The following is a 24,707-nucleotide window of genomic DNA, read 5'->3' on the forward strand; positions in this document are numbered from 1 at the left end:
ATCAGCACCACATCAGTATCCCTGTGAGACTGCGAATACAGATTATTAAATAGACGGTATAATGTAGTCTGCTCTCCTTAATCTAGAAGGAAATTTCCTTCGCGCATGTGAGTCACTCATTGTGTATAAATGTAGAATGTGTCGGCTTCAATAAAATTGGTTGGAGTCAGCGCCTGTCCTCTGTATTTCTTCATATATGTGTGCGTCATATATGTAGCGCTGAATAACTTATTGAGAAACCATTGCTCACTAAGTAGCCTATGAACGTAATTAGTTCAATGAACTTCGTTTTTCATCTTGTGCCGCCTTTTGAATAAATAATAGGTAGTTGCATAACGCCCAGGGAAACCGCATTTTAGCCCCGCGTTTGGGATTCTCTCCGAGCCCGCAGCGAGAGCAGACGCGTTTTCACCACCTCCCGCGCCCGTCGTTTCGAAGCTCGACCCGCCGCCCCAAGCCCCCCGGCTCGATTCCCGGAAAAGCGTCTGGGCCACCTCGCGCTGCCGGCTCTCCGCCGCCGCTGGCTACGCCGGAGCTGGGCCTGGCAGGCCTAGCAACCGAAGCTCTCGACACCGAGGAGAACACCGGGGCTGCGATGCAGTACCAGGTGCCTGGGGAAACTATCACTCCGGCCGAAGCCCAAAGCGATGACTGGGAAACCGTCATTGCTCTCCGGAACCGCCACCGACCACCGAAAAAAGGCACCGACGCAGCTATTGAAGGTGGTGGGCGAAACGGAACACCACCTACCACACAAAAAGCTCTGTCGTCGCCGCTGCCACGCCGGCGAGGCACTCCATTGCCACGACTGCCGCAAGACGACTTAAAGATTGTTGTGCGCCCGCGAGGAGGATGGAATATCACCACAGCTATCCCGAAATCCATACTTCTAGCGTCCTGCAACGCTGCTAAGATACATCCCCAAGAAGCCATCCATCAGGACAAAGTGCGGCTGCACCCGATCAACAACACATTCACCATCAGCACGCCAGCAGAAGCACGAGCACGAGCCTACGCCAAGCTCTCGGCCATCAGCATAGGGGGCCAAGAATTCACAGTGACAGCGCACCTTGCGCCGCCTGACGAAGCAGTAAGAGGGGTCATACACATGGCCTACGATGGGGAACCACGCGCAGAACTCCTAGAAGGACTGATCCCCTTCAACCCTCATGCACCAATTGTTGATGCACGCCCCTTCGGGCGAAAGGGATCAGTCCTAATCACCTTCGCCAAAGGACCAATTCCAGATTCCATCTGCTACTGGGGAGGTGTACATGTGTGCTACCAACACAAACCCAAAGTAGAGGCCTGTTACAACTGCCGAGAAGCCGGCTACCGACGCGACGTGTGCCCCCTAGCAGATAGTGGGCGATGCCACAATTGTGGCGAACAACACACACCATCCGACCTCCCTACTTGCGCGCCCAAGTGTATTGTGTGCGGTGGAAACCATCACACTGGCAATATCTTATGCCAGCACCGATACCTACGACCACGAAGACCCCCGACCCAGTCAATGCAAGGCCACCAGCCCAGGACTGAAAACCATTCCCGCCAGTCAACACGGGACAACAGCCACTCCGAGACGAATTCCCGTTCACCATCCAGTGAAAAAAAGCCTAAAGTACAGAAAGGACTAACGTGGGCAGACAGAACCAAAGAAAAGCCAGCCACAATCCATCCAGAGGCCCGCGAATCTGGACAAGAGGAGCTCCGGGCCCTGAGGGCGGAGGTAAGTCGACTAACAGCTCTACTCCATAACAGCTCCACCATTCCCGCTCCACAACACCTAACCCCTGCCCCAGTGCCACCCCCACCCCCGCCGCATGCCGCAATGGAGACGAATCAAAGCCCAGTAGAAGATAAACCTAAAGAAACCAGCTCCAGCCCCCCAGCAAAAAAGCAACGAATTACCCCCAACCCAAAAACGCAAACCGATTCCGCCCCTGCCGAACAACTCGACAAACATATTCAGAAACTAGTCGAACAATTTGACAAAAAGCTTCAAACCCTTAACTCTCAATTTGAGAGCCAGTATCAAACTTTGTCAGCAAAGTTTGCCGAATATGCCGCTGCCTTAGAACGGCGCATGGAGGCCCATATGGAGGCAATGTTTCAGAAACTGGTAGTCATGCAGACCACCGCACTTCATGCAGCTCCCCTACCCCCACCTCAGATAGGAGAGGCTGCACGGCCAGCAGACGCCTCTGCTGCTCCCGTTTTAAAACCCCCAACGCTTCAACATGGCGGGGCGGGTCCGACTTGATTCCCTGAACATTCTGACATGGAACTGCCGTGGCTTTCGCGGCAAGCGAGCACCATTTCAGCTTCTTCTTCCTACCTTCCTCCCCACCCCTCAAATTCTCCTCTTACAAGAAGCCGGGACGAAATCCCACATCCCCGGCTACACTCCCATATATTCCGACTCCACAGACGCACCGCGCGCTGCCACATTTATACACCGTAGTCTCACCTATATCACACATCAGGTAGCTGCAGATGCCCCATGCGTAGTTACAGAAATCATACACTCCACCCACTCTCTCCCATCCATCTACGTCGCCAACATATACCATTCACACTCATTACCCATTGCCTCGCTAGAATCTCTCCTAAAGAGTATATATAAATTGGCGGGTAAGCACCCTCTACTCATTGGGGGGGACTTTAACAGTCCCCACACAGACTGGGGCTACATCAAAACCACACACAGAGGCCGCAGATTATGGACCCTTCTTCAAAACCTTAATTTTTCCGTCCACAACAACTTCAACACACCCACGAGAATTGGCAATAGTGTATGTGTCGACACCAGCCCCGACCTCGTATTCAGCCGCTGTTTAACAAATGTGACATGGGACAGAACTCAACATACATTAGGCAGCGACCACTACATCATTCTCGCCTCCATCCCCTTTCAACAAAAGCGCAAAGCCTACACCACACACAAACTCATCAACTGGGACCACTTCAGGGCTACCCGGCAATCACGTGAGTCAGAGCCCATCACTGACATAGAGGCCTGGATGAACTCGCTCACACAGGATCTCCAGACCCACCTCCGATACATTGAGACAAAAGGGGAGATTCCTACCCTTGACAGCCGCCTCGCTCACCTCTGGGAAGCTCACCATAGCCTCTTAGAGCGATGGAAAAGCCAAAAAATGAACAGAACGCTAAAGAAGCGTCTCTCAGCACTTCAAGCACAAATCCAACAGCACTCTGAAGACCTCTGCCGCTCCAATTGGAACCAGATCTGTGACAGCATGTCTGGCAAACTATCCTCCAAAAAAGCCTGGCAACTCCTTCGCCACCTCATAGATTCAACACGAACAAAATCTGCCACGCAACACCATGTTACTCGCCTCATTCATAAAAACATAGATGACACAGATATCCTAATCGACACCCTCAAAATCACATACACGTCTCCGGGCACTCCTACCGCTCTTCCATGTTACAACGGATGCCCGAACCCAACATTAGACGAAGAAATCACGGTGGCAGAAGTCCGAGGGGCACTTCTTGCGCTACGAACAAATTCTGCTCCAGGGGCAGATCAAATCACAAATTCCCTTCTCCGTAACTTGGACGATAATTCTATCGTGCAGATTACGGATTACTTCAACAAATGCTGGAATGAAGGCACTCTGCCCCAATCATGGCGGCATGGCAAAATCGTCTTCATTCCCAAGCCAAACAAACCCCTCACGCTACAGAACCTTCGCCCCATTTCCCTGACATCATGCCTCGGAAAGCTCTTCGAGCATGTTATTCAAAACAGACTTGCCCGCCATATGGCTGACAACGACTTGTATCCGCACAGCATGGTCGGCTTTCGTCCGCACCTGTCGGCTCAGGACGCTATGCTGCAGTTAACGAACGACATTCACAACCCCCTCACACCAGGACACACCAAAGCAGTTCTCGCTTTAGATCTCTCCAAAGCCTTCGATCGCATCCACCACTTAGCGATCGTTAGTGCACTCTCCTCCCTCAATGTTGGAGAACGCACGTACTCATACATCAAGGCCCTCTTATCAGATAGAACAGCTGAAATCCATTTTGGCCCCCTAACCTCAGAGAAATTCACCCTCAAAAGTGTAGGCACCCCACAGGGGTCTGTACTATCGCCTCTCCTCTTCAATATCACCCTCATACCCCTTGCTAGCAAATTGAACACCATCCCACACCTACGCCACACACTATATGCTGACGACATAACCATATGGACCACACATGGCAACGACGGAGAAATAGAGGAAGCCCTACAAACAGCAGCTACCACCACCCAAACTCACGCAAGCAGCATAGGGCTATCATGCTCTGCGGAGAAGTCAGAGCTCCTCATCATCCGTCCACGAAACTCTCCGTGTGCCCCGATTTCAGTCACCATTGAAGACCGGCCCGTCCCTGAGGTTCCCAACCTCAGGATACTAGGACTCCACATCCAATCCAATGGGAAAAACACCATCACACTCAAGAAACTCCAGCAGATTACTGGTACCATATCGCACCTCATTAGGAGAGTAACAGTAAGGCACAGGGGAATGAAAGAACGCGATTTATGTCGCCTCATTCAAGCCTTTGTCCTTAGTCGGGTGCTCTACACAACTTCCTACCTCTCACTTGCAAAACACGACATCAACGCTTTAAATATACTCATTCTCAAAGCCTATAAGACCGCACTCAAACTACCCTGCAACACGCCTAACGAACGCCTTGCAGCCCTAGGCATACACAATAGCATTGAGGAGCTCATTGAAGCCCACAAACATGCCCAATACATACGACTCACACGCACATCAACGGGTCGCCACATACTCTCTCATCTCGGAGTCAGGATACCCGCAAATGACCCAGACCTCTTCCCTATACCCAAGCATATCCACAAGGAGCTTATTATTAAGCCCCTTCCCCGAAATATGCATCCCCATCTCCACGAACAGCGCCGTATAGCCCGTGCTAAGGCACTCCACCGACAGTACGGCTCCGACTCCGAAACCGCATGGGTGGATGCAGCATGCACAGGCATAAGCGCCGCGGCTGCAGCAGTAAACTCCTCTCTCTCTCCATAGTCCAGCCTTTGACATTCTAAGCTCGTCTGCTGCGCAAAACCTGTCCCGCCAAGTGGAGCTGATTTGGGTGCCGGCACACTCCGGGAACCCTGGCAACGAGGCTGCCAACTTTTTAGCCCGAGGTACCATACACCGGGCACAGGGAGCCTCCGACCTGGGATTCACGAGGGAACGCATGCACACTTTCAGCGAGCTGACCGAGGCCTACAGAGCCACTCGGCAGCTATACCCTCCGCCTCACTCATCCCTAGACAATAGACGTGCCACTATTTGGAGACGTCTCCAAACGCACACCTTCCCATCCCCTCAATCTCTTTCTTACTATCATCCCCTCTATCCTACACCCGCATGCACCCTCTGTCCCGAATCACACGCTAACGCCCTTCACATCTTAACACTCTGCCCGGCGGACCCTCCCCCGCGGGGCCTGGAGCACCTTATCACCTGGGAGGACTGGGAGGCCCTGCTGCGCTCTACGGACCCGGCTGATCAGGAAACTGTCACAAGCCGGGCTACCAGCGTAATGGACCTTCGGGGCATGAACGCTTGAGTACAGTGGGGCCGTGCGGGGGCCCAGGGATCTGCGAGTCCCAAACTCCTTTGCTCAAATAAAGTTTTATCCATCCAACCCCGCGTTTGGCCGACGGGTGTTACTGGGAGGGGTTTTGTAATACCACAAGCACAGAGGAGACGAAGGTGGAAAAGGATGGGAAGTCCTTTTCTGCTAGCATATAAACTGGCGACGTAATCGCTAAACAATGTGGCGCTGACATTTAAGCTTCTGGTAACATTCCGGTGAAGGAACAGTTCCTTGAACGAAAACCAACGCTACTGAAGGAAAGGCTCACGAAGCGTTGTCTGGCGGCACTGGAAGACGCACGGCAGCATGTCGGCGAAGCCAGCGACAATCTGAAAATTCTGCAACAATGACGTCATCACAAGTTTCTTCGCACTTCTCCAACGTTTTGAGCTGAAGCCCAAACTTCGTCACGGTTTTGATCGGCGATTACACGATCATTTTAAATGCTAATGCCAAAATATTTGAAATTCTTCGCCTACAAGCCTAATGCATTCGATTCGTTGAAACTCATTCAACTGTCAAAAAAAAAAAAAAAAAAAAAAAACTTTTAACCTTCTCTTTGATATGCAGGCAGAATTGGGGTTTTTCTATTTATGTCGGCAATTGCTTCACCCGTGGCTTGCATATTAAAAAAAAAATTGACCTCTGCAGCTAATAACTGAGAGCAAACTCCTCTAAAAAAAATGAAAAGTGTCTAAGCTAGCTGCCGCACGTGCGCGTGTCATGTCCGAATCCCTTATTGAAGACAACGATAAAGACGACGTTTAATCACATGCCTCACGTCTTCTGAAGACGCGCAGCAAGCCTTGGCTCCCGTACTGCAAGGGATGATGTATTATTAAGAAACACTGTGCGTCCGCTACCCCACCACAGTTCGGGCGTAACCTGAAAGAGCGCGGTAAACCTGGCAATAAGTGGGCGTTCGAGTCGGTCTTCTCGAGATTAAAGCACGAGAGGTCGTCTTGCGCGGCCTCTTTTATCGCAAGAGAGGTGGTAAAGGGCATTCCGGTTCGGCACCATATACCTCGAAGCGGTGGAAGCGTTTACTTTGTGCTCCACTTTAGGGTCCATTTATATGATGTACTGCGTGGAATGAGGCATGACAGCACATAAGTGTGAGCTTGAGATAGTGGCGTCCGTCATAGCCTGATCCACTTTGAGACATTAAATCCCATAAACCAAGGCAAACCAGGTTTTGTCGCATGGGAAAGTGAGATTCCAACTTTCCTGCCCCCTGTGAACTGCTAATAGCGGCCTTATGTGTATTGCATTCATTATCAGCCGAACTACGTTCTCTGCCGCAGTCGTGGAGTGCGATGTCTTGGATGACATCGCTAACGGCACTGTGCGCCTCTCGGGAACGGTGTATGGCTCGAAGGCCGACTTTTCCTGCGACCCGGGTTTCAAGCTGATTGGCCACAGCGCACGCACCTGCGACGCCGACGGCCTCTGGAGCGAAGAATCTCCGCATTGTGAAGGTGGGTGTGCAGTTTGATTAATGCCGTAAACATTGCTTGAAATTCACTAGCGATTCTTTAAGAAATATACTCTGCTCTGTTTAGGTGCCTGTCCAGCGTTTGTTTGCGCACTTGGAACTGTACAGAATACTTTAATTAGGTCCACCTAAATTGTTTAAACACAATATTTTGAAGACTAATGACATCTCTGCAATTACTACTAGTTGGCGGACGTCCGAAAACCGGTGAATCCGGTCAGCTAGTGCTCCTGTTAATTAAAATTTTAGAAGTCAAGTTTTAACTAATACAATTGGACGTCTGGCAGTAATAAGGAAGCCGTTACGGGGGGAATAGCCATGACAACTTTATGAAGAAATTGGCTAAACTATAGGTGACTGCTTAGTCAAACAGCCGGCGTGAGCCGGCAAGTGGGCGGCGCTTTCTACTTTTCCTACGCTCTCGCTCTAGTCTGATCCTTCTAAGCAGAGGCGGCAGTTCCGAACTTTCATAGAAGGTTCACCCTGTATGCGTGGTCGCCGGCCACGCTTGCGTCGTCGTCCACCGCACCTAGGTCTTGCTACGCCCCAGCCGACTTCTTCCTCAGCAATGAAAACATCTTACGCCCCTGTCATACGGACACGGACGAACTCGTTTCAACTCCCTTCCCCCAAGGTTGTCTTTATCTCGAGCAAGCTGTGTCACACGGCAGTCGCTTAGGAAAGGAATTTCAAGGAAGTTCCTAGCAAGAAAAAAAAACAAAACAAAATCGATCATCTTCCTTGAGGGGTGAAGGGAGGAGCTGCATTTCTAATGCGTTTTATTTCTGAGTCACTAAATATTCTTTCTATTCGAGTATGTTATTTTTTCTCCTAGATATATTAGATTTTATGGCATAAAATTAGTATTCCAGCTCGATTGGTTGCGTCTGACTGCGCCTGCGTCACTTGTTTTGATCCGCTGCACACACGCCCACGCTCGAAGCTTGCACGGGTAGACGGCGGGCAGAACACTAGCACGATATGGTTATCACTCGTTATGCGGCCAAAATGCACCAAAAATAAGTACGCCGATAGCCACTGTGGACGGAACGACGGAAGAGAGCGGCGGCGGGGACGCCGAGTCGCAAACTCCGCACATGGTGTTCAGCAGAGCAGACAAAATAGCTGTGCTTAGAACATGCCCGTTGTTTTTAGCCACGCGACCTTATTTTTAGCACATGTGTTCGATGATATGTCTTGATTAGTTATATTTTGCGAAGAAAAGAGAAGTGTAAAAGCATATTAGATGTTTTGAACGTAAGTTTTGTACGTGTTTGTACGAAGTAAGCAGCGCCTAATAGTCCTCTGGCGGCTTCTCTGAAAAGCTTGTTGCAGGTCGTGTGACATGGAGGAAACTGCTTTGAAATGAAACTCGCTATGACTCCCTTGCGCTCCTTTAGGCCCAAGAAGTTCAAAGTAGATCTGAGTGGGCCGTGTGGCAGGGATTTTAGTCTCGTCTACGCCGATACAAAGCCTGCCGAGCGCGACGCTTAGACGGGGGCAGTTTAGCGCCATTTGTAGGATATCGCGCGAGCGACGACCAGCCTAGCGTGCCAGGCGCCTAGCAGCCGGTTTCGGAACAAGGAAAATCACGGGTTCGCATTCTGGCAGAGAATGCTGGTATGTGGCGCTGCTCTTGCTCTCGGTCAACGCTCGCGAGATTACCTTCAAATCGCGCTAGACTATACACCGCATCGCTCGCAGCAGTGCGGAACGGAAGCTGCTGTGACATCCACGTGCGCTGTCTTTTGGACTTCTTACTTTTTTTTTTCGAGCTCGCTGTCGCTGGGACCCTTCGATACCGATTTGCAGCCACCTACATGAATGATGTAGAGATTGAGACACGAATATAGCGACGGTATAATAAGGCTTGAGGGCAATGGATGTCTAGCGGCACTCCTGTCAGTGATATCCGTCGTGAGCCAGGCGGTGCACCGATAGCGGTCGGCAGGAACGATAGAAAAGACAGCCACTGCTCTCAGGTTTCGCTTTCTTTTTTTTCTTCTATCGAACTCACTGTTGGGGACAGCATCTCCCCATTTCCATCTCTACTTCTTCCCCTCTTTCTGTCATTGTCGCCCACCTCAGTTCTCTTATATTTAAAACCTGGTAGGCCTCTATCGATGGCCTTAGATGAACTTCATCCACGCGAAGGCTCGGGGGAATGCTCTGTATAACGGCTCACGCCGTTAACGCTCTCGGTGCTGTAATGCCACAAAAAATACTACTATTCCGCCGCGTTTAACACAAACCTTGTGGCTGCGGAGCTCATACAGCTACATTTACTAGCACACGTCAATTGCATCATGTGTCACCTGACTTCATCGCGCCAGGGCGGGAGTAGCGCAGCCGGATTGAACAGAGATGGTGGAGTGACATGCGCGCCTCCGATTGATGTGTAGATGGTGGGCGTGGGCTGAGCCCCCTCCATCCACGCGGTTTTCGCTTCAAGTGCCAGGAGAGTCAGAACTCTTGGAGCCGGTCATAATCTCTGCAGCCATGAGCCAGGTAGCCCAGAAGCAAAGCCCCACGGCTGGCATCTTCAATTCCCCTGAAATGTTTGTGAATTTCAATGACCTGCTTTTTGGTGCGCAGAAATCTGGTGCCCAGGAGAGATGATTACACGATTTATGGAGCAAGGAGGCAGTGTGGTGGTGGGCAACGAGGCCGTCTTCGGGCGCCAACGGAGTGAAACCAGGGTGCATTACATCTGCCCTCCGAACACTCAGCTGGTCGGATCCGACGTTAACATCTGCCAAGAAACCGGGCACTGGCTCTTCGAAACACCAATTTGCAAGCGTAAGTACCGCCAAGCAGAGGTGGACATTAGGCCTCAAAAACCTCGACCTCACCTCAACCTTACCTCGCTCAGCCTCACCTCAAACTCAAATTTTGAGCTTCAGGTCAGGCGCTCGACATAGAAAAAGAGCAAAGAGCTCCTTAGTTAAAGGAAAACTAAAAAGCAAAAAATAAAATGCATATGGCAGTAATTTTGTGATATAGACAAGCCAAATCGCTTTATAATGTGAGGGTTAAAATTCCCTACTAATTTTTTGCAGGACACATCGTCCCTGCGAACAGCAAAAAAAAAAAAAAAAAAAAAAAAAAAAATCCGACTTCATGCAAGTGCAAAAATGCAGGGAATGTGAAAAATGCAAAGAAACTTCTAAAATTCTCTAGCTCCTCTTTCCTCTCCCCCCCCCCCCCTCGCTTGTCATTGGTCTCATTATACGGCCCACATGGATCCCACGCCCCTATAAATGTGCTCATGATGCAATGCAAAAAGAGTGCCTTCAATTTCAGCCCATTTTGCACGAAATATTCCCATTGTCTAGCAGGCAAACGAGCCACTTACCATCAGAGGTGGGCACATGACCTTCACCTATACTAATTTCACCTCAATCTAAAACAAAATTTCATGACCTCACTCAAACTACACCTTATCAGTTGAGGTTGAGGCCGGATGCACAACCTGTAGAGAGAGAAAAAAAAGGTAAAAATCCAGTAAATGAGTTATGCACTAGAAAATGTTATGCACTAGAATACCGCTATAAGTACTTATTACGGCAATGATGACGGCTGTGTCCAGGGAGTTTTGGAAACTCTAGACAAGGGTTTAAAAAAGCGGGGCACCATTGCTGGGTAAACTTAAACGGACATTGTTTGCCATTACGTGGTGTCCTCCCCAACATTATTATAGTCCACGCAATTAGATATTTACGAATAATAATGTAGCACTTTTTAAAACATTCCTTCCAAGACACAATGCGCTTCGTTAGACCAGTTGTATAGGGTTAAGAAGCAACTGATTCGTCTCTTCTATAAGTGGCTCTTTTTCAGGCATTTGAAGAAAGCCTATAAACTTTGAAAAAAAAAAAAAAAAAAAAGAAAGATTAGCGCGTGACTGCGCACGCTTTGCTGATTCAAAACATTTTTTTTTTTCGCAGCACTGCAATATGGTAGCTCAAGAGACCGATGACGCGCCTGTGTGCTTTCTTTTATTGTATCTGCAGATTTCCTTAAAATGCTAGAACCTGGAGGTACGGCCTTTATCAAAAGTGTAGAGCCCGGGAGGGGGGAGAGTCTACTTTTGAGCCAAATAGCGGCGGTAATCTAGCGTTAGTGGAGGTTCTTTCCATTGGAGAGGGTAGGACAAAAAATCTTACCATGGAGAGATTCGGAACACTGGACATGCATTAAAAGCCGCAAAAAGCGGCTCAGAAGCAGACCCCATGGGCTCTACACTTTTGACAAAGACTGTACAGTCCCGGCCATAACAATACGGAGCATGCCTCAGCGATGAAATATTTTGTCACGCGTAACCTAGTGAATATTAGGAACCATCTTGCACATAATTAAGCACATGTCATTGGTGTATTCATGTACAGATCCAAGTAATCATCGTGTCTTCCGTACTGAAGGCGTGATAAATTTTCAAACCCTAGAACCATGCTCCGTATTATTATGGCCGCACCTGTACGTGTGGGTAACAAATTTGTAGCTTTCGAAACATATTTAACCCTAATGTGAATAACACAAACGCATAATTTATCCCAACCAATTGTCTAATTACCAGGAATAAAATATTCCTAACAGCGCTATTCCCTCTTTTTCCCTACGAGTCGAGAGTGGGCCTTCGCCTCTCTCTCCACTTAGCCACCTCCCAAAAATGGAAGGTAGCAGGCGGCTTTCTCGTGCGCAAACTGTACAAGGTGGCCTGTTTATACACACCACTTAGCCATGCGCCACATCTTATTGACGATTGGGCTTCTATAAAAACGCATTGAAAAGGAAAGTGTAGTAAATTTTATTTTGCAGGAATGTGTAAATTTAAAGCTGTGATTCATTCATTCTGGTGGTGTTTGCACCGTAAAACATGCCTGTTTCATTATCCCTACCATCAATAATATCGAATACGTAAGGGAATCTAGTAGCGCATGACCGGCCAAAGTACACGGCGGGAAAGAATATGTCCCTTTCTGCATCCAGCTGTGGATGACCGCTTTCTTTAAACCCTTTATTCAAATAGTCTCAATTTTTTTTTATGCAATATGTAATGCAAATATCGGGTCAAATTCTACTGGTTTTGGCAGGCTTGGCCTGATTTGGACGTGAAAGAGCCTGCAACTCCCGCTGTAGCTGGAGACCCCGGCGCATACCAATTGAAACATTAGGCAACAGTGTAAGCATACAGAATACTGTCTGCAAGGCGCAGCTCGCTAGCCAATATTCTTCCATGCGAGTTATTTGCATGACTAATCGAGAAATTGCTAATGAACAAAATGCAAACAGTGGTAACTGCGCTCCTTCCAAGAAGACCATCCTCTAAGCTCGGAATGGAGAGACATGGTGGAAGCGCCCAAGATTTGGAGCGAGCCGCAACATTCAGTCTTTCAAGAGGGAGCAGTCGAGCCAGAAAAAGCAGCACTGGTTACCATAATGGCGCACTTGAACTCATGTTCGGAAGCAGTGCTCCTCAGAATAAGCCGTGGAAACTGCGAAACGCCTCAACCTCAAAGACTTCACGAAAATACAAATTCGTTCATCCTCAAACTCACAAATGAGGTAGAAGTCCAATTTCCTGATCTCAAATCTAAAGTTTTCACCCGCACCCAACCTCAACTCGACCTGACCTCACTGCGTGAGGTTGAAGTAGACCACTTGAGGCTGCCCACATTTGCTTAACATACTGTAACAACACAGGCTGTTGGCCCTCGATATGGTGACACGGTGACGACAATTGCGCATCTTTTTGATCCCAAGACAGATGAAATATTTAAGTTGCTCTCTAATTAAGTAACATTACGGAGCGATCGAACACAATAAATAAAGGAGTCAATACATGCAGAAAATGTTTAACAAGAGTGACAGTGTTGTATAAGCCCAAGCAGGTCAAGCCACTCCCACCTTTATTTTGCATTTATTTATTTAACAAATACTGCGGGCCCTGGGCCCTGGTAGGAGGGGCAAAAGAAATACAGTATTGTGGAAGATCAGTTCATCGCAACATAAATACGAAACATAGCTAAAACAATGCGACATGTTTAACACTAAAAACAAAATATCATCATCATCAGCCTGACTACAATCACTGCAGGACGAAGGCCTCTCCCATATTTCTCCAATTAACCCGGTTCTGTGCTAGCTGCATTCACTTGACCCCTGCGAACTTCTTAACTTCTTAACAAGAAAATATACACAAATACTAAACAGAACTATGGGTAAGACGCCAAGCATTTGTCATTAGAATAAGAGGAAAAATTGCATCACAAGACAGCTTGTTCCATTCCTGAATGGTACGTGGGTGAAAAGAATACTTAAACACGACGATTTTCGCTTGATTCGCATTGAATTTCGCTTGGGAAATTTCAGCAACTTCCCTTAGAGGGAGGCTGGTGGTGAGTTCAAAGCCAATAACTCGGTGATCCCGTGGCGCATTGCCAAAAACAGGCTAGATGAGATCTTCAAACACCATGCATTTATTCACAAAAAATGTATATACAACAGCTGGGCTAGGGTGTTAAAAGAACCGCTTTGCGCATCGCGAACGCCGTATCACCTGTCAAACTTTTCCTCACCAAAATCTCTGCTCGAGTCCCTACTGGTCGGAAAATTAAGACAGTTAAACACCTGTACGTCCGAACGGAATTCTGGGTGAAATTGTGTCAGCTATTTAGACGCGTTTTCTTGAGGCATTTGCTCGTTTTTCGTCCAAACTGATGTCTTCGAAGCTGTTCAGCCTCGCGTGCATTCTGCTAAACAGTTTACACTGTTAGGCTCACACACTTACAGCGCACGCGCATGACAGAGACAAGGACAACAGTAAGGAGAAAAACACGCAACCCTTAGGGAGAGAGCTCCCAGCTGAGCTGCGGACACTCTCCGTCCTTCGCAGTCCACCTCTAGGCATTTGGTTTGCTCTTGTGGTAAAATGCCAGGCTCCCACCAAAACACCCTAAAAACAGTGGCATCCGTGTGTCAGTTCGACTCTCAGAGACTACACCACGGTTTTCACTATTTGCTACAACTGAAAACAACAACAAAAAAGGCAGTGACACGGCAACACCCATGGCCAGATAAAGGAATGAAATATGGGCCTCCGTAAAGCAAAAACAAAAAATATCCAACTGTGGACAATGTGGCCTGTCCTCTACTGGGCAGCACGCAAGCGCAACTGATGCCATAAGAAAAAAGAACAATTCTGACAAACAAACAAATGTTGCACACTAAAAATATAAAAAAAAAACAACCTCGCACCCCCATGGAACCTCTGGTAAGAAGGCTTTTTTTCTGCGCCTAAATAAGAGGCCCTAACTAAAATTGTTGCCAGTTAAGAGAGCTGAGTCATGAACTTTTCTAATCCATAACCTTTCCCATTTCTCCTGCATTTCTCTGTTTTCGCTCGAATTCAACAGATGAACAATGTGCCTTGAGGAGCGCGAGCTCTTTTTTACTATGCTCTAGTACTAGACCCGAATGAATTTTTGCCTCTTCCTCCTTGGTAAACGCTTGTCAACAATGAACACGCGGAGGAAGCTTTCCTGTCCATCAATAATCACTTTCCCTCTATACCAGCTGCGTCTCACAACTGTAACGCCTCATCATTTTGCGATTTTCTATTGCTACACTATATTTGTGCAAAGAACGCTGGCACGTATGTAGAGTCATGAGCAATATGGGGGAGTTATAACAAAGTTTGAGCATTCATGTATTGATTACTCTTTTCTTTGACAAGAACCGATTATTTATATTTTTAAAGAGGTTTCCTTTGGATGCATAATATCCGTAGGTCGCCATCATATTGAATATAGTAATACCGAGAATGGTCACAATTTTGAGCAAAAACTTTGGTTTAGCTCATTATGCTCATGACTCTACATCCCTTGCTGCTGTGTTAGGGCGTGGCACCTAGTTGAATTACTGCGGAAGATTCAGGGTGGAGGAAGGAAAAGGAGGCCAAATAATTGTTATTCTGGAGAATAAAAAGAATATACTTACACGCAACGGGAATATACAAAGGTAGCACGTGATTTGAAAGGGAAGGCCCGATAAAAGCTCCGACGGTATTTTGCAGCTTTCCTGGCTTCGTGCTTTTTTCATCCCGCCAGAATCGCATTCTGTCCCATTTCTGTTGGCTCAGTTGTGTTCAGCCGCCGTGTAATGTGTGTACAGCGGAATCATCTTTTAATCGATTGTAAGGCAACAGTCGTGACGTCAGCGCCTGGAAAGGGGCGTGAACACCACAAAAAAGCCTCGTCTTGAGCCATCCGCACAACGATGAATTTCTTGGCTGCCTTTTACACTCAATACATTTGTTTGCGCCATCAGACAAGGATATTGCGAGCCATTATGAAGTACGTGCTTTTCATTCTCCTGGGTGAGGGTGCAGAGTCAGTCGCAGTAACTATAGGCAAAGAGTGGGAGTGCGGAGTCTCCGGTTCATGGGAAAAGACTTCTCCCAAGAAAACCACATGGAAGCGTCCTCATGTTCTCTCGGGCTGAACGACCAATACGGGGAGGGGCTGCGACACCGGTCATTCCAGCGGAGTGTAACCAGACACAAAGCATGACTGCATACACACCGCGGCAGTAGCACGGCTGTGGCACAAGGAGTCTGCATCAGAAAGTATGCTGCTCGGCGCAACCGCGGGAACTGCAAAAGGCCTGGACCACACAACTTCGACCTAACTCGATGACAACCTTAATAAACCGGATAGAAGCTCACGCGTAAGGTTTAGGTCCAATTTTGTGATCGGCGTTACGAGAGAAGTCGCGTGGCCTCAGAAACCATATCTATATTTCGTGTACTGTCGGTGAATGGGTATGATCGATTGTTATCACTTCTAACATCGAGTTGAAAATAGATTGAATTGAATTGAATAATTAAGGCAGCACTTGCACTCATTGTCTGCTTCCAGGTTTCCGCGCACTTGACACTCATGCTTCGAAGGCGGAAAACACAGGTAGTTGTGCTAGCAAAACACACATGTGTTTCGGAAACATACCAAGACGCCTGAATACATAAGCAGTGCTTCGAGAGCCTGTAATATATGTATATATATACGTATCAGTCTCTATGCACTACGTGACGGTGCCTCGACGATGTCAGCGGTCGTACCGGTAATCTTGCCTGCTGCCGACACTGGTGACACTCCGGCATTCGATTATTAAGGCGTAAGCGCTGTATGGCTATGTAGGCCGATTTCGCGTCTACATGGCTTTGTCGGAGCTGTAAAAGAGGAACAAGCTAGTATATTTCAAAATGAATGGTACCATAGGATAGCGCCTCAAGGAAAGGTGTGCAAGGGACAAAATGGTTTATGTGATTAAACTAGGTATTTAATTACATCTAATAACAATAATAAATGGTTCACAGGAAAGGAAATGCGCAATGTCGTTCACAATTGTAGTGTGGACACCTAAACTGCGCCGTAACGGAAAGAAGGATACGGGAGTGAAAGCGAAAAGAGTGAAAGGGCTCCATGTAATTCCGACCACCTGGGGGTCATTAACGTAAGCTGACATTTCCCAGCACACGGACGCCTCTTCGTTTCGCCTCCATCTAAACTTAATTAGAGCCAGTTAAGGGATTTACGGGAAAGGAATGGCCCATTATCTGTCACTCGTGAAAGAGGAGCTAGTTGGTATATCGAAAAAATAATGGTACCATCAGATAGAGTATCTACAAAAGATATGGAAGTGACCAAATAAGCATGTGTGGGTTGATTACGTAGTTAATTAGAGGCAATTAAATGGTTTACAGGAAAGGAAAGGTCCAGTATCTATCACTCGCGGACTCCCGCTGACACATCTCGCGGACAAAACAGCAACGCTTAGGCGCAGCTGCGGTACCGCTTGCGCATCTCGTACTCATGAACCGCATGTACCCTGCGGAACACGATATGCTCTGTCCTTTTTGCAAAAAAGAAAAGGGCACCCTGCCGCACGTTTTGGCAGAACGCACAAAACTGGAAAACCACCCCTCCTCCCCTCCCCGCCAATACCCCCAATCCCCAAACCCTTGAGCGATGGGAGATCTTGTTATCCAGCCACGCCTTATCGATTCAGCTCGAAGTGACGGACAGGGACCAGGAGCTGCTGAGAACATATGGGTCCCGCAACTAGGGAACCACCCCGACTGGAACCTGTATAATAGATGTTGATTCTTCCTCCTCCTCCAGTGCAGATTCTGCCGTGACCTCGGATTTTTTTTTTTTTTTTTTTTGTATTCATGTATGCAGTAAGCCGCAAAAGCCCTCAACAGCATCGCGCTATCTTTGGGGCTGAAGTCGCTTAAATGCAGGCTGGAGTTCTTCCGTGAACGTTCTTGTCGACGTAGGGAAAAGTCCATAGCAAGGAAGGCTGGTTGCGACGAGGCGACGGCTTCATTTTCACCCTAAGTTTCAGAATTTAGCGCGTTGCTGGACCGCACCGCTCGCTCCTAGCTGTGACGAAATACGCGTTTGCATAATTTCCGGTGATTACGTCATCATAAAATCATGAGTTTGGATCAGAGTGGCGGGAAACACGTCTGTAGCTTCGAATCCAAGTCTCCCAGCAATAAATATGTGCTTTTCTGCTGGAACCAAAGCCGCTAAAGTTTGTCTATCGGATTTCGATAAAATAAAATTTCGACTCAGTTGTCCTCAGCGTCCCTTCAAATAAAAATCAGACATATCTAAAAGAAATCACTGAACATAAAGAAATAAAATATATGAAAGCGAGAAGTGTTGTACAAGCATCATTTACTTTTTTTTTTTTTTTTTTTTTTTTCAGCCGTTATGACGCTCTAAAAAGTATTCCTTATATGTTGCAGTGCTTTCTGTCTCTTACCCTTCTGGTCACTGTTCGCCAGCAGACACACGCAAGGGACAAATAGCAACAGCAGGCATTATGATTATGACACTTATCGCAGAAGTCGGAAAAAGCTGGAAAATTATCTTCGTTTGCATTATCTAGGGGCGTGAGATCACGTTCTGCACAGTAAAAGGCTCTGCCCGTATTGGCATATTTGAATTGAGGAAAGAAATTGTTACGTGACTCTCCTCAGACGTTTTACGCTTGGCGTTCGTACCTCATGAAAGAAACGATGAAAGCTTAGCATCAGTTCATTTCCTTCGTTCTCATTTCATTCACTTACCGCTTTCAGACAATGTCGGCCTGCACATCGCTTTCTGACACATGAAAGCTGTTCTCTAAATCTTCGTGTTGCCGCGAGGTTTCGCCGATAAAAAGAGATATATAGGTTTGAATCAATTTTTCTTTTCTCTCCTATGGCACCCTAATTTTTATTTCGCCATACCTGGACGACCAGCTCTTAAGCGTAATCTATTGATTTCTTACACTATTATGCAAGGTAAAGATGCTGCTTATTTGTTTTTATCGCTAAAATAAATAAACAAAAAGAGGTGCACATGGGAACAGTTGACGGACAAAGCGCATCCATTCCAGAATTTTTTTTAATCTCTTGAAGATCTGAAACGACAGCAGAAGTTGTCGAAAATTTTCGAAAACCTGTCTCCTAAGACGGAAGGAAGGTTAGTCAACCGTCAGTGTCAGTGCTGTTTTGTTAAATTGGCATCTCGAGTGATCTAGGTGAAAATTGTCTCCATCACTCAGTGCTGAAAATGTGGGTATTCTGCTAGCCGCGCACTGCTTCACTGCTGACATGCATAGGATCGATGTGGCCGCGCGAACATGAACTGGGCAACAAGCCTGGAAAGCATGCCCAGACCTGGCCTTTTCCACCTCCAGGCATACAGTATTAAGGGTCCTCCATCGAGAGAGGCTACCTAAACTTTCAGGGGCACTTAATATCCGCCTGTAAGGACGCGACAGTATTAATGGCTCCCTTCGGTCCTTGTGGTAACCCCTTCACGTTCATATACAGTTTGCTATTCGCTCAATCACTGCTCCTTTAACTTATGCCTCTATTTGCCCACACATACGCATCAGCATAGAGTCGAAAGATGCTGCATTATGCGAAATACCACCCGACATAGACATGAAGACTCACTTACAAACCTGCCGGCGTGGCCTTGGGCTAACAAGTATATGTCCCAAAATCAAAGGGTTCCGATGGGTTCGATTCCCTTCTTTAGGGGGCTACTCGAGTCGGCAGCTCCGTTCACTGTCCGCAGACCAGTCAGTACACGGCCACTTCACTTCCAAGAGATATACTCGTAAGTTTTCGCTCCCACTGTCAATGCCGGACATTTCGCGGAACGGGAGCCTTGACACTGTCGGTTTAGACTGACTTCAAGTCATTGTTAGGGCGTACTCTTTCTGTGGAAGCGGCTGCCATGTGCGCGTCGAACTGATCCGAACTCCGCGTGAATTAGCGGGCAGAGCGTAGCTGTCGACGACGATATTTGAGTAGATATGGGCTGACACTGGGAGGCATTGTTTTGGCCGAGAGTCCCCACCGCCACCCATGAGTGAAAAAAATTCAGTCGAGGCACTTAAGGCTGCGTACTTGTGGGAACGCGATAGCATTACTTTTTGTTGCGCGGCCGAGCTTCCTTCATTAACCGTGCCATTTGTAGAGAAAGTTCGCAAGCTGATATTTTCTATTATATTCCAGTCAAATGTACCGTAAGCCCTGGCCCTGGTTCTGAAGTCTACCGCAAGACGTCCGCAAGATTTCGCACACGGGTAAGTGCTTTTTTTTTCGTCGCTGTCATGGTTTCTTATCGTCATCTTAACGGCGACTGGGAATACAAAAGCAGTAATATATCAGAATCAGTTGTTTTCGTTTCCTGCCAACATTTTCGTGCAACTGGTTTGCTTAACCGAGAACATGCTTTCTTTCTTTCTTACAACTATGCAACCTGATAAATAAAAAAAAGAATAGGCTGTTTATTAACCCTGAGTTGCGTTCAGGAATAGAACAGCTCGGCACGGCCCCAACAAAAAAGATGTGCAAATCACATAACACGTGTCTTTACAGTTTACGTTACAGATTTAAATTCAACACGATTACAATGCGGAAATATGTCAAGAAAGTAAGAAAAACACTAAGGCAAATATTCCGGATGTTATCGACAGGATAAGCTACCATGCCAATTAAAGCTGTACGCTTTAATGCATATTTTCAGTCTTCAGAGTGTACAAGCGCTGTAACTTCTTTAAAAAGCACTTCCGTCTTCCCAAAGGTGAATTATGTATTTTTTTCTGAAGGGGGGGGGGGGGGGGGTCACGGTATCTTTACAACAGAATAATGTTCACTCCGCCCCTGGTCCAGATGAGATATTCAATTTCGTTCTTAAAAAACTGCGCTTTAGCCTTGCTCCTTTTCTATATACTATTTAAGGCGCCCCTTTTACATGTAGTCTCACACCCTGAATGCATTAAGGGAAACGTAATTCCGATCTACGAAAGTTATGAATAAACGAGGACAAATAACTGTATGCCTATTTTATTAGTAAGTTTATTATGTAAAATACATGAGTATGTCATTTGAACTAGCCCAATAGATCACCGAGCAATAACTTCTTTTTTTCAACATATCATGTCTTTAGAGCTGGGTTCTCTTGTGATACACAATTGATTGAGTTTATTTAGAATACAGGAGCCACGATTAACAGAGGTGCACAGATTGACTGCATATATTTATACTTTCGGAAGGCGTTTTAATATGTTTCGCATGCACTTCAGTTACATACAACATTCATCCTTAATACACCGGCTAATCTCTTAACATTAAATAAAGCGTGCTAACCTTTAAAAAAAAAGCAGTGCGTGGGTCTGGATGTTAAGTATACTCCTGAAGCGTGCTCCTCTTTTGTGATGTCCCGCCGGGGTCCGTCTTGGGCCGCTTGCCTTTCCTGATCTGTATATGTGACCTTGCTGACCATGCACCAGCCGTGCAAAATTTAACGCTGGCGAATCTCGTATATATACCGCGAGATTACTAGTTAGGCGGATAGCCGAAGTTTACAGAGTGATCTGAACTCTGTTTAATTGTGGCATCGCTCCGCGAAGACTACACTTAATTTTTACAAGTGCAACGCCATGAGGGCTGCGCCTGAAAAACTCCCAAAGCTGATGCCATCATGGAACCTCCCTATCCACTGCGACAGTTTACACATATATGGAAATTGTTTTCTCTGCCACCTTATCATGGAATACTCACGTATATCACATAACATTGAATATTGGTCGAGTGCTATATTTTCTCGGACGAAATATTAAGCAGTCACCTGTTAACCTAGAGTGATATTGTTACTAGTGGAAATCACGCACCAGTAGGCAACACCACTCTGGAATCGATGGGCACCGCTTAATCGCACAACTGAACACTGAGCGTCGTCCTCGTCCACACACCCAGACACTTCGTTCTTCACTTGCTGAATGCCAGCGTGGTACGCCACGTAACATTACCCCTCTGCAGAAGCACAGTCCCGGTGCGTTCTAGGTAAACGAAGCAGGGCGTGAATAATACGGCTTGAGTCGTGTCACGTGCACAATGTCGAAAGTTCGTGGTGCTGAAGACTTCGGGTTCAGTGTAGCGTGGTAGAAGTTTTTCGCACAATGTAGTGATCATATATGTCTGTTCACACGTGCTGAGCACACTACTAAATGTTACCGGTGCTGAACCATACAGAAAAATTCATAGTTCCGCGTGTCTATACAAATTACGGGAAAAAAACCCGGAATTTTTATGTACCTTCTATCTTCAATAAATTTGAAATGGATACGTCACCCACCTCTCTTCGAAAAATTAAACAGTCCATTCGGTCAATTGTGCAATGCGATTGAGCATTTTACGGTTAGCCTCTGCTGTTTCATTCTCGATACATTATCAGTAAGGAATACTGTATAGCGGATTTATTTTACGCTTTCATTGATTTGTGTTGTAAATGCTTTGTCATTTCTTTTCTTCTTTTCATTCCATGTATTTTTCGTATCAATGCGGCACGTATGCAGCGACGCTGTACTGCCTAGCTCCGTTCACATGCATGTTTGCTTAAACGGGCTGGTTATTATTCTGTAAATTTGTTGGCAATAAATCATTATTATTATTATTATTATTATTATTATTATTATTATTATTATTATTATTATTATTATTATTATTATTATTATTATTATTATTATTATTATTATTATTATTATTATTATTATTATTAGCGCGTGAGATGGCATCAAGAGCTTAAGTACTAGCGGCGTCAGTAGCGGGTAGCGATGTATCAAAGGAAGAGTAGCCAGCGGTATCATGACGAGAAGAGTTATAGGCGAATGTTAAAAAGGGTAGATCATTGTCCCAATTCCGGTGGTCGCCGGAGACATACATTGATAACATATCTGTGAGCGTACGGTTGAGGCGTTCTGTGAGGCCGTTGATCTGAGGATGATAGGCGGTGGTAAATTTGTGGCGGATGGTGCACACACCAAGTAACTCGTCAATTACTCTGGAGAGGAAGCAGCGACCACGATCCATGAGTACTTCACAAGGGGCACCGTGTTGTAGTATCACGCCATGCAGGAGGAAATCAGCGACGTCTGTAGCACAGCTAGTAGGAATCGCGCGGGTAATGACGTACCGCGTAGCATAGTCGGTCGCTACGGCGATCCATTTGTTGCCCGAGGAAATGACCGGGAAGGGTCCAAGCAAATCAACATCAACACAGAAAAACGGCTCAGCCGGGATGGAGACGGGCTGCAGGTGTCCACATGGCAATACGGCAGTTTTTTCCGACGCTGGCACAGCTCACATGCGGCCACATAATGCTGAACTGAGCGATAGAGACCCGGCCAGTAAAAACGTCGGCGCTCGTTGTCATACATGCGGGACACGTAAAAATGTCCAGTGGTGGGGGCATCATGAAATTGTTCCAGAATGGAGGAGCGCAGATGTTTCGGAACGACGAGCAAGAGCTCAGCGCCATCAGGTCGCATATTGCGGCGGTATAATGCGTCCCCTTGGAGTACGAACATGGCGAGAGCAGGATGAGACTGGCCGGTAGTCAGACGGTCGATGATAGACCGGAGCGCGGAAACCAAGCGCCGTTCATCGCCTATGTGGGGAAAGGCCGTTAAAGACAGGACGTATGCGTCAATGTCACTGGCCGTAGAGCTGGGAGGATCGACAGGATGGCGGGACAAGTAGTCTGCATCTTGATGAAGCCGACCAAACATATAAACCACGGAAAAACCGTATTCTTGCAACCTTAACGCCCAGCGTCCCAAACGTCCAGTAGGGTCTTTGAGTGAAGAAAGCTAGCACAAGGTATGGTGGTCCGTGATAACAGTAAAGGGTCGCCCAAACAAATAAGGCCGGAATTTCGCAATAGCACAAACAAAAGCTAACCACTCCCTCTTTGTGATAGAGTAATTTTGTTCTGCCTCAGATAGTAGGCGGCTGGCGTACGCAGTCACTCTGCTGCGGCCATGGTGTCCCTGAGCGAGGATAGCTCCAATTCCATGACCACTTGCGTCAGTGCGGAGTTCGGTAGGGGCCGAAGGATTGAAATGGGCCAAGACGGGTGGATTGGTGAGAGCAGCGATAAGTTCAGAGAAGGCTGCAGCTTGGTCAGGGCCCCAAGAAAAAGGTGAATCTTTTTTCAGTAGGGCGGTGAGAGGGCGAGCAAGGGCTGCGAAGTTCTGGATGAAACGACGGAAATACGAACACAAGCCGAGAAAACTTCGAACATCACTAGATGAACGTGGCGTGGGAAAAGTACAAACGGAGCGAATCTTATCGGGGTCAGGCTGAACACCAGCAGCTATCACTAAGTGGCCAAGAATATTGATATGCCGATGGCTGAAACTGAATTTCTTGGAGTTGAGTTGAAGGCCGGCGCGGCGGAATAGCCCGAGAATGGTAGAAAGGCGAGAGAGGTCGCTGTCAAAAGTGGACGAGAAAACAAAATAACACAAGCAAGTCGTCCACTTGAAGCCGCGCAGCAACGAGTCCATCATCCGTTCGAAAGTTGCAGGGGGTTACATAGGCCAAAAGCCATGACTTTAAATTGGTAGAGGCCGGCAGGAGCGATAAAGGCAGTTTTTTCGCGGTCTCGTTCATCGACGTAGATTTGCCAGTAGCCAGAGCGAAGGTCGACGGTGGAAAAGTAGCTGGCTCCATGTAAGTAATCACGTGCATCGTCGATGGGCGGAAGAGGGCGCACGTCTTTTCTGGTCAATTTGTTGAGGTGGCGATAGTCAACGCAGAATCTCCAGCTCCGATCTTTCTTCTGTACTAGCACAGCAGGGGACGCCCATGGGACTGTTTGAAGGCTCAATGATGTCGTCGGCCAGCATCTTGTCGACTTCACGTTGAATCACCTGGCGCTCGGAAAGCGAGGCACGGTACGGTAGCTTGTGAATAGGAGCAGCATCGCCGGTGTCGATGCGGTGGGCTACAACAGATGTTTGGCCAAGAGGTCAGGTCCCAAAATCACAAATGTCGCTATATGAAATCAACAGCCTGTAGAGCGTGTCGACAATATATTTGTCTATTGTTGAGGGTCGTCCGCTCCTTAGTCGGTACACGGCCGCTGCCTTCAAAGCTCCATCGCGCCCGACGCGGTGGCATGTCGAATCAAAGCACAGA

At 47.3% G+C, this 24,707-nt stretch overlaps 2 protein-coding genes across 5 annotated transcripts in view; both read left to right on the plus strand.

The window, feature by feature from the left end:
• LOC146202230 (complement factor H-like) overlaps window positions 1–24,707 on the plus strand; it is a 277,186-nt gene that overhangs the window by 31,509 nt on the left and 220,970 nt on the right. For all 4 annotated transcript variants that reach the window (XM_084588027.1, XM_084588026.1, XM_084588028.1 and 1 more), the window contains exons 5-7: window positions 6,963–7,136; window positions 9,749–9,952; window positions 19,737–19,807. In XM_084588027.1, coding sequence (XP_084444153.1) covers window positions 6,963–7,136; window positions 9,749–9,952; window positions 19,737–19,807 — 449 coding nt within the window. The remainder of the gene's footprint in view (window positions 1–6,962; window positions 7,137–9,748; window positions 9,953–19,736; window positions 19,808–24,707) is intronic.
• LOC146202231 (uncharacterized) lies at window positions 459–4,440 on the plus strand. The gene is made up of 2 exons (XM_084587504.1): window positions 459–1,732; window positions 4,390–4,440. Exons 1-2 carry the CDS (start codon window positions 596–598, stop codon window positions 4,438–4,440), a joined length of 1,188 nt encoding a protein of 395 aa, XP_084443630.1. The 5' UTR covers window positions 459–595.

The sequence above is a fragment of the Amblyomma maculatum genome, chromosome 1 (genome assembly GCF_055883805.1).
Source record: "Amblyomma maculatum isolate TAMU_Amacu chromosome 1, ASM5588380v1, whole genome shotgun sequence".
Classification (NCBI taxonomy): domain Eukaryota; kingdom Metazoa; phylum Arthropoda; class Arachnida; order Ixodida; family Ixodidae; genus Amblyomma; species Amblyomma maculatum.

What these genes read in the sequence shown, in the direction of transcription:
- LOC146202231 (XM_084587504.1), top strand. Translation starts at nt 596, where the DNA reads ATGCAGTACCAGGTGCCTGGGGAAACTATCACTCCGGCCGAAGCCCAA. An exon ending in TCCGGGCCCTGAGGGCGGAG is followed by an intron (nt 1,733 to 4,389) that starts GTAAGTCGACTA and finishes CCCCGATTTCAG; the next exon opens with TCACCATTGAAGACCGGCCC.